Here is a 10,000-nt window from a genome sequence, read left to right on the forward strand (position 1 = left end):
ACTTCTCTTAAATCCGAGTTGGTGGAAATACTTTAAGAGTGAGAGAAGAACGAGAAAATAGCGAAAATAAGAATGTTGGTTGTGAACTCACGAGTGTACCTCCTGCAGGTGAGACAATGGCGCTGTGTCGGGGCGGAGGAACGTCCTGCTTCCTTCTCCTTCTGCTGTGCCTTCTTCCCGTCTTCGCACAGGATCTCGGGAGGCCTGATGATGACCCCAGAAGCATACAGTATGGCTCAGATAACAGGTGGAGGAACGTGTTGCAACTTAATAATCCGCGAATGAGGAATCGGTACAACCACCCGTGAGTATAAGCCTATAAACTTTATATTTTTTTATGCCTGTTCTGGTTTTCGGAATTGTTTCTCTTTGGGTAATTTGAGTGTAATCGTTTGTATATGCAAGGATATTTTTGTTTTGTATACGACTAACTAGGGTTTAGGCACTTATTTTTTTTCTATAATGTAACCATTAGTATTGGTGTTGTTTCATGGGTATTTATATAATTACAAAGCTATTTTGACAAAAACATATCAAGAAGATAGATAGGAGTGTAATGCAAAATGTTATTTTATAGAAAATAAAATTATATGAGTTACACCTCTACTGAGGCATTGAAATCACACACTGAATTTTGCTTCAAATCTCAGAGAGGAACTTCACATGTAGATAATCATTCATGGAAGTTCTGTTTATTTTGTATGAAGTGTATGTACACATTATTTTTCCTATTGTTTTATGATTTAACTCACTCTAGGTACTTAGCCTGTAATCCCAATATATTAAGCCAGTAACAAGGCGTGGCTTGAATATTACATGAAAGTGACCATGCAGATTGAAGGTATTCTAGATAAAGTTCTCTCCAACAAAGTGTTATTACATGGTGGTTTATATATAGCACACAAATTCCATAATTTTTTTTTGTATTATGTTGAGCTAAGACAAAGTGAAAGTTATTTGAATGTTTATCACAAAAACTGTTTTATACCAGTGTGCTACCAGGGGAAATGGTTTTATTCTGAATTCTTGATATCAGTTTTAAAAACAATAGTCTCGTAATTTTGATTATTAAAGATATTATTGTGATTAGTATTTGTGGTATTTTTCATTGTAAATATTTTGAAACAATGATTTATTTTGTCATTTGATTATTGTTATTGTTATTACCATTCTTGTCAGTATGAAGATTATTGATTATTGTTATACTTATTGGTAAATGTAAAAAAAGTTACAACATTCAGAAGACACTGCAAGTCCTCCACTGGCTTTGTTATTGATGGGGCTTCCTCCCTGCCTTTCACTCTAGCTATGACCAACAACACCTCCACTAGTTATACTCTGGCAAGAAAGAGCTTGTAGACCTCTCTAACTCTCTCTTATTGTAAGTTCAGAAGTGGTTTAGGTGTGTAGCCCTTTGCTGGAGTGTGTAATGTGGAGGCCTGTACACACACCTAGTTTTAGGTGGAATAGGATAGAACACATTCAATACGGTTAGAGAATGTTCCTTTTGAAAGTCACTACAGGTTTCTTCTAAGCATTTGCCTTTTTATTCTTATCTCTGGTCTGGTTGTTGTCATTACTTTTTTCATTATGATTACCATTTGCATTGTAATTCATACCATTGCCATGAGTTTAGTTGATAGGCCATAGATGTTTGTATTTGACAGTAGCTTTAAAACATTGGGTCATGACTTAAGGCAAGAGAAAGAGAGATGAGTGAGAAAGAAAGAGAAAGAGTATGGGAGATGTAGAGGGTTTGAAAAAAACAAAAAGTTCTTAGTGGAATAGAGAGGGCAATAGGGGTCAGAAATAAGATTCATAGTCTTCCATTTCCTAATTCAATCCAACTCTTACCAGAACACACATGATCTTGGCTCCCCGCACGCTGCGTCCAGGAGCTGTATACCGCTGTGTTGTGTCTATCCTCTACTTAGATCATCCCGTCGATGTACGTGCATCCCTGCAGAAGGATGGCGTGGAAATCGCATCGGCCAAACAGGATATCATCAAGGGATATCCAGAAACTTTACTCTTACAGGTATTTATCGAAAACATTAGTGATATTGTTTTAGGGTGTTCATCAAATATTTGTTATACTCTTATTATTGTGAAATCTGAAAATCCTTCTTGATGATAACAATTTGCATTTAGAATGTTCATGAAAATTAGACTTAATCTATATATATTTATATGGGTAACTATCAAGAATAGATCTCTTTCTTGCTCTGCCAAGGGATTTAGGTCTTGCGTTCTAGTAAAGGCCAACAAACATCCATCTTATATGTATTGGCCACATTGTGCTAGACTGGTTCCTGATTTGATGATAAATTAAAAAGGAGGTCTACAAGTTTAATTTTCCATATCCACAGACTTTGACAAGCAATTGTAGGATTACCTTTACTATGTGCAGATTATTTTTATATCTGAAGCTAATGCCATACTGATCATGCCATGAAGCTCGCCTTGCAATGATGTGTTCTGTTGAAACAATTTATTTTTAGAGAGTGACTGCACTGGCCAAGTTGATATGTTGCTTGTCATGTCATATGTAATGCAGGTAAAGCATCTTTTTCACAATGTCACATTGCTTAGCACCATCCCATGTGATTCCTAATTTTGGTTTTGTTTTGTTTTGGTGCCTATTAGGAGTCAATTATGTAATTAGAAGAGAGCATTTCAGCTATATTCCTATACAGAAGGTTTCAGTTTTCTACCTGTCAAATTTGTTGACTTTTGAGACTCATTGAAGTGTCACAGGTAGTCCTGGCAATTCTTATTTTCTTGGGCATGTTGTCAGGAGCTCTTTTGTTAAAACTTCCCACTGAAATTGTTCTTAGAAGGAGTGTTTTTAGAAACCTCATTGTAAATCAGTAGCTTTGTAATCGACAAAGAGTATATGATACCATTTTGGAGATAGCAAAACCAAAATAAGTTCTGTCATTCGTAATGTATCCTGTGACACAAAATGCATCTTTTAGCATGCCATAACTAGAAATTGCTCTCAGAGACTCCAATTCAATTCCAGGTTCCCAGAACAAGTGTCGATGGGCATTACCGTCTCCGAGTGGAAGGTAACATACCTGGGTCAATAGGTGGCACCGTCTTCTTCAATGATACAAGTCTACATTTCTCGACACGCTTCCTGACCATCCTAGTCCAGACGAACAGGCCTGTGTACACAGGAGACCAAGTTGGTGAGTCACGTCAGGAATAAGAGAAAGAGAAGAAAGTGTTCAGTGTGTGAAATTTTATCCTATTTCTGCATCACATATTTGGATAATGATGTGCTGTTACGTTCTTTCAGTTCGCTTCAGAATCATCTTGCTCAATACGGAACTCAAGCCCTATGATGATCCTGTGGATGTTTATATTCTGGTAAGTTGGTTTGTAATTTCGTTTGCAGCATCATATTTGCATTGTTATATATTCCTATATTCTTACCATTAATAAATTCAAAACTAGTTTGTCATTCATGTCATCTTTTCTGTAATATTTGTAATTACCTGCAGATAACTTCATGCACATTTGAGCCAGTTACTCTTGAACTTTTGTGATTTATATTACAATTACATCAATATTTTAAATAAATTTGCATTATAAAATTCATATTACGACTTTTATTTTGTTTGTTTATTTATTTTTTCAGTTTTTTAGAATGAAGATTATCAATACAGCTTCAGTTATGAGCATTTGCTATTGCCATCTAATTGAAATCTAATTGCACACTTGCTCAAATCTGTCTTTTGGAATTAAGAATATGACAAATATTTAGTTTTACTTTCTATTTTATTTTACAATTTGAATTATGATTATAATTCTAATTACTATTAATACCTATTTCAACTGGTGACTTTTAGGACCCGGATAACTATGTGATGCGCCGCTGGCCTTCCAGACCAACCAATGTAGGTGTTGTGTCTATGGAGTTCACTCTGCCGTTCCTTCCCAAAGTGGGCTATTGGGGCATCAAAGTGCTTGTTAATGGGCAGGAGGAAATCAAGAGGATTAAAGTTGAGAAGTGGTATACCCCACGCTTTGAGGTGCGTAATTGCTGTTGACTTTGTTTCGTGTTTTTATCTATTTTATCTATTCTTCTTCTTGTTTATATGTCAGTGCATTTGCAAATATCAATTTTAGATTTATTTATATCACAACTAATCTTACTCTTTTCACTCTTCTTCCATCTCTTCCACAGGTAAAGATCTTCATGCCAAAGTATTTCCTAGACACAGATGAAGCCATTGAAGGTGTCCTAGGTGGCGAGTTTGGCAACGACAAGGGAGCTTATGGAAATGCAACTCTCAAGCTCTTTGTGAAGAATAAGCTGTATCCTAATTGGACTTATGTCACAGAGCAGATTTTCGAGCCAGTGAGTCTTTGCTCCTTTTTCTCTCATTTTGATTGATTTAAACTGCAATATCAGAGAGGTGAAGTTAACACAACTCATACCTATTTCAGATACAGAGAATCAGTGACACAATTCTTATTACAGTTAACCAATCACATAATGTTCTGCTTTGGTGTTGATTTTGTGTTGTTACAGTTGTACCTATAATATAATTCTATCTCCACAGTTTGAGGGTGAGGTGGACTTTAGCTTCCCAATGGAGGAGCTTTCTAAGCGCATTAGTGACCTGGATGGTTCTGAAATCCGACTGGAGGCAGAGGTGCAGGAGACCTTTATGATGCTCAATGAAACCGGATTCTCCATGGCTAAGATTATCAACTCCTCGATCAATTGCCGTTTCGTGGGCTCTCCACCATACGTCCTCAAGCCAGGAATGCCCTTCGAAGCAACAGTGAGTTGCAGATTGGAGGGTTGGCTTTCATTTAGGAAGCTGTTGGGTTGATTATTGTTAGTCCAGTTGTGAATGTGGAAAGATTTCATATATGTTTAAGGGAAGTACTCATTTCTCCTTTTTGCTCTCTTCTTTGTTGTCGTCTGCCTTTTTCTGTTCCCTTGTTACTACTTTTCCTATATCCTCCCTTTTCACTTGCATTTCTTTCTTCTCCCACTCCATTCCATGTCTTTGGTTTTTCTCCTGCTTCTTTCTTTCTCATCCCACTCGTATTTATTTACATCGTCTTTATTCTTTGGAGTCTTCCCCTATTTTACTATTGATATTATCTCTGTTTAATGTTCTAGTGCCTAGATTACTCTTTGATTGTCATTATTTAAGAATTTTCTTAATGTCTGATATGTCATATGATTCTTCTTTGCCAATATGTTCTTGTCCCTGTTCTGTGTTATTTCTTGCATTTGAGTAAATTGATGGTTTAGACTGAAACTGAAATGTCAGCATCTCAGATACCTTTATGTTTAATCTTCAGGTTGCAGTGTCATATCATGACCTTGAGCCCCTTGGAGAGGAAAAACTGCATGGCTCAAAGCTTATTGTGAAGGCAGAGGCTGTTTTGGAAACAGGATCTCGGGAAATAGTTTACGATATTGAGGTAAGGGAAGCTTCTTGATTTTTTGGGGTGCTGTTGAAGATCAGGTGAGTTGAACTAATTTTTTTTTGTTATTTATATATTTCTTCAATTTTGTCTTGTTTGTGAAATTGAAACATGAAAAGAAAGGTGTGAATTTCCAGAGGGATTTTATGCTGCCAGAAATGTGAAATGTCTCTGTACATAAATGGCTCTGCTTGTACCACAAAGGAGTCATTTAGTATCCCTCGTGACCTTACCTGATTTCACCTTTCCTTGAATTGGCAGAAGAAATTTTGTTTACTAATGCTATTAATATTGATGGTGTTTTTATTATAGGCACTATAATTACCATAATGTTATCAACATTAGTAACAGCAATGTAAGATAACATAAAATATTTTAAAAAATCAAGGAAAAAGGTAAACAGGAGACACGTTGGTTTGGTAAGATAATCTTTCCAAATGAGAATTTTAATCATAGCGAATCATGCATAATTGCCAGTGATGATCACAATCTTTATTTTCAAATGGAATAATGTTCACTTCTTAAAAGATAAACCCTTTATAGGCCTCTCATTGCAATATCTGTTATATCATTTCAAGGGCCCAAATAGAAAGCAAAAGTAATATGTTTATGCATTGATTGAGATATGTATATTTATTTAGATTTTTGTTTATTTTTTGGTAGTTCAGTCACTCATTTATTTGGTTACTGATTTTTCACCTTTGTCAGCATTTTTCTCATTTCATTTTCCTTATCACACATCCCATGCCTTCCCAGATCCCCCAAGTGAACTCTGAGGACGAGGAGCGCGAGTTCCTAGACCAGTCGTGGCAGTACAACCGTAAAGCCCAGGACTACCAGGCTGAGGGCTACAAGCTCGATGACTATGACTATAACTTCAACTTTGACTATGACACTGGAAGTCGCTTCCTTACCGAGAACGAGCTGGCGAAGAAGAAGATGGAGATGTTTGTCCGAAATCAGAAGTTCCAGGTAAATCTTGTTGGTCCATTTATTTATTAATTTATTTATTTTTATTTTAATATTTTCTGTATTTCTCAGTTTACTTTTTTTTCACTTGTTGAAGGATATAGCAAGATCCTTTTCTTTAAATAGTATTATGTTAACTCTGACAAAGGTAATAGCATCAATGGATGTAATATCCATAATGTAATGATGGAATAGAATTATATTATTAATTACAGTTACATCAATAACTAGATAAAAGTATTCATGGTTTTATGTAGATACAAGCTTTAAAGAAATTCTATTTAGAAGACAAATGATTCAACATCTTTCTCTAGCACAATACAGTATACATAGCTAACTGCTTTTGAATAATCTTCCATGCTGCAGAAATACCGCGAAAAGGGAGTATACCATTTTGTGGTAGATGTGCCAGAGAAGACAGCTTCCCTCAGTCTCACAGCCTCGTACCAGGATGATTCTGGCAGCATTGCAGCAGCAAGTGCCACGGCCATCGCGTACTATTCACCCAGGGTCAGTGTTAGATTGTAGAGAATTTGCATGTGTGGGTCCAGCTGCTTCTTTCTCTTCCTCTTCTTTTTCCTCTTCTTCATCTCCTTTTTTCTCATTATTTTCTTCCCATTTAACTATGATTTTCTTTTTGCTTCATTATATATTTACTTTTTTTCCCTCTCTTTTCTTTTGTTATATTTGTTTTTGTTTTTCCTCTTTTACTTTTCTGTCTTTTCTTTGTCTATTTTTGATTAAAATATTTTTGGGTATATTGGCAGTAATACATGTTATCTTGTTACCTTGTGTTTTCATGGTCACTGATGCTATTAGGCATTGTTGCTAGTATCATCATTATTAGGTTTCTGCCAGAAGAGTAAGAGTATGGTAGAATTACTTTCTAAAATAAAATGAATATATACCCAAACTAGTAAAATAAAATAAAAATTAATTAATTAAAAAATTAAAAAGATAAAAAAGATCAATAAATAGGGTAAAATAAAAGAGAATCAGCAAGGAATTAAGTAAATTAGTAGCCACTGCACATGTTATTGCCTGTGGCAAATCCTTCAGCAAGGAAAGTCCATATATAGCTTTTAACAAGAGCTTACTCGGCATTCCAACATAAATACCTATAATTTGCCTCGGAGGTGATTAAGAACCATTGCCACCATCCCACAGATTTCAGTAAATGCCCCTTTTTTTTTTCTTTACTTATCTATTTCTTCCCCCTGCCTTTTTTTCTCTCTCTCTCTCTCTCTCTCTCTCTCTCTCTCTCTCTCTCTCTCTCTCTCTCTCTCTCTCTCTCTCTCTCTCTCTCTCTCTCTCTCTCTCTATCTCTATCTCTATCTCTCTCTCTCTCTCTCTCTCTCTCTCTCTCTCTCTCTCTCTCTATCTCTCTCTATCTCTCTCTCTCTCTCTCTCTCTCTCTCTCTCTCTCTCTCTCTCTCTCTCTCTCTCTCTCTCTCTCTCTCTCTCTCTCTCTCTCTCTCTCTCTCTCTAACAGAAACCCTCACTATTATCATAATTAATATCATTTTATCGTCCTCAGAAACTGTACATTGGAGTGGAGACAAGCAGCAAAGATGCAAGTGTTGGCGAGTTTGTGGTGTTCCACGTGAGGTCCAACTTCAACATGGAGTCATTCCATTATCTGGTTGGTTTTGTGTGGTTTTGATATTTGTTTTTTATTTTTTAATGATTTATGGTTATATACTGTCTGTGTTGTAACACCAGAAGTTAATATTGGGTATGTTACTTTCTTTCTTTTCTTTACATGCTTGTGCATTGTATAAAACTGTAATTTGATATTTTGGTTATATGACCTTGCTCTTGTTTTTATGCACCACTGGTCTAGGTTTTGGGTGGTTGCTATAGCAAGTTTATTTGTTCTGTCTTGGGGATGGCTATCAGTTTTGTTATCAGTGTTCATATTTTTTATCTTCATCTTTAAACTTCTTAATTTTAGCAGGGAAATGTTTTGTGTGTGTATGTGTGTGTGTGTGTGTGTGTGTGTGTGTGTGTGTGTGTGTGTGTGTGTGTGTGTGTGTGTGTGTGTGTGTGTGTGTATTATATATATATATATATATATATATATATATATATATATATATATATATATATATATATATATATATATATATATATATATATATATATAGTGAAATATTACCAAACCATGAAACTGCTACTAGTACTAATGTCCTTTATATTTATTTATTTATTATTTTATTCAGTTACTGGTATTAGACATATTTAATCATATCTTTGTTTATCTGTTAAATTTTTGTGAATGAGTAGTTTGCTTGTCCAGTATTCTTTTTCCGTGATTGCTATCAATCATGTCAGTTTCAACTTTAAGGTATATAAGGTATACCTTAAAAACCTAGATAAGAATTTCCTTCTATATTTTTTTTCTTCTTTTTCTTCTCTCTCTCTCTCTCTCTCTCTCTCTCTCTCTCTCTCTCTCTCTCTCTCTCTCTCTCTCTCTCTCTCTCTCTCTCTCTCTCTCATATTTTTACCAATTCAATGATGGATCTCATTAAAAAAAATCTTTCCATTCCAGATCATGGCAAAGGAGATGATCTTGTATGCGGCCAAGGAAGTGCTAGAGCGCACAAGTCGAGCCAGCGTCAAGACAGTCTCGGTGCCTGTCAGCTCAGAGATGGCCCCTGCATTTAAGATTATTGTGTACACTACTACACCCAACCACGACATTATCTCCGACTCCCTTACAATGCCTGTTGATGGAATATCCCGGCATAAGGTGAGGATCGTGTTCAGTTTTGGTTTAGGTGTTTTGGTCAGGTACAGTATTGAGGTGTGTGATGACTTAGATGATGAAGTACAAGTTTTCTTTTGTTTTCTTATTTTCCTTTTTATTTATGCAAGGCAATTTCTGTTGATTGAATAAGAACAACATGACCAAATTTTCCCTTGAAGTAAAGAATGCTTTATATAGATATTTATCGAATAGAATGAGGGAAAGACAAAGTCGTTTATCTTTTGAAGTATGATAAAGATTTAAAAACTAATTTATTCTACAGAGTAGAGATAAGATTACATTGAAATGCAATTCCAGAGCTAACCACGACTCATTTCAACAGGTGAAGCTGGTCATCAATCAAGACAAAGACCACAGCAAACGCACTGTTGAGCTTGGCACCTACAGCACAGCGGGGGCATTTTATGGTATTTCAGGTGTGCGAGAATTTACCTATGCCATGCGAGGAGGGAATGAGCTCTCCCATGCCTCTGTGATGAATTCCCTTCATGCCTTTGCCAATAATACGAGGTAAGGTTTAGGTAGGGGTGGGGTTGGAAGTACTACTAGAGCTCCAGTTAAATTAGCTCTTTGTTTTTTCAAGTTTTGCATTGTGTTGATACCATCTCTGTCTCTTTCTTTGCTTACTTTAAATCCTGCATTCACTACTTTTCTGTCTGTCTGTCTGGCTTCCTCTCTCTCCCTCACCTCTTCCTTCTCTCTTTCTCTTTTTCTCTCTTTCTCTCTTTCTCTCTTTCTCTCTTTCTCTCTTTCTCTCTTTCTCTCTCTTTCTCTCTTTCTCTCTTTCTCTCTTTCTCTCTCTTT

At 35.9% G+C, this 10,000-nt stretch overlaps 1 protein-coding gene across 2 annotated transcripts in view; it reads left to right on the forward strand.

Moving 5' to 3' along the window:
- LOC125033980 (CD109 antigen-like) overlaps nt 1–10,000 on the forward strand; it is a 23,535-nt gene that overhangs the window by 241 nt on the left and 13,294 nt on the right. For both annotated transcript variants that reach the window (XM_047625586.1, XM_047625587.1), the window contains exons 2-14: nt 109–304; nt 1,858–2,038; nt 3,026–3,194; nt 3,305–3,375; nt 3,858–4,040; nt 4,196–4,369; nt 4,575–4,799; nt 5,332–5,454; nt 6,214–6,429; nt 6,793–6,936; nt 7,964–8,068; nt 8,978–9,178; nt 9,519–9,706. In XM_047625586.1, coding sequence (XP_047481542.1) covers nt 117–304; nt 1,858–2,038; nt 3,026–3,194; nt 3,305–3,375; nt 3,858–4,040; nt 4,196–4,369; nt 4,575–4,799; nt 5,332–5,454; nt 6,214–6,429; nt 6,793–6,936; nt 7,964–8,068; nt 8,978–9,178; nt 9,519–9,706 — 2,168 coding nt within the window. In that variant the 5' untranslated portion in view covers nt 109–116. The remainder of the gene's footprint in view (nt 1–108; nt 305–1,857; nt 2,039–3,025; nt 3,195–3,304; nt 3,376–3,857; nt 4,041–4,195; nt 4,370–4,574; nt 4,800–5,331; nt 5,455–6,213; nt 6,430–6,792; nt 6,937–7,963; nt 8,069–8,977; nt 9,179–9,518; nt 9,707–10,000) is intronic.

Source organism: Penaeus chinensis, chromosome 17, assembly GCF_019202785.1.
Source record: "Penaeus chinensis breed Huanghai No. 1 chromosome 17, ASM1920278v2, whole genome shotgun sequence".
Taxonomy (NCBI): domain Eukaryota; kingdom Metazoa; phylum Arthropoda; class Malacostraca; order Decapoda; family Penaeidae; genus Penaeus; species Penaeus chinensis.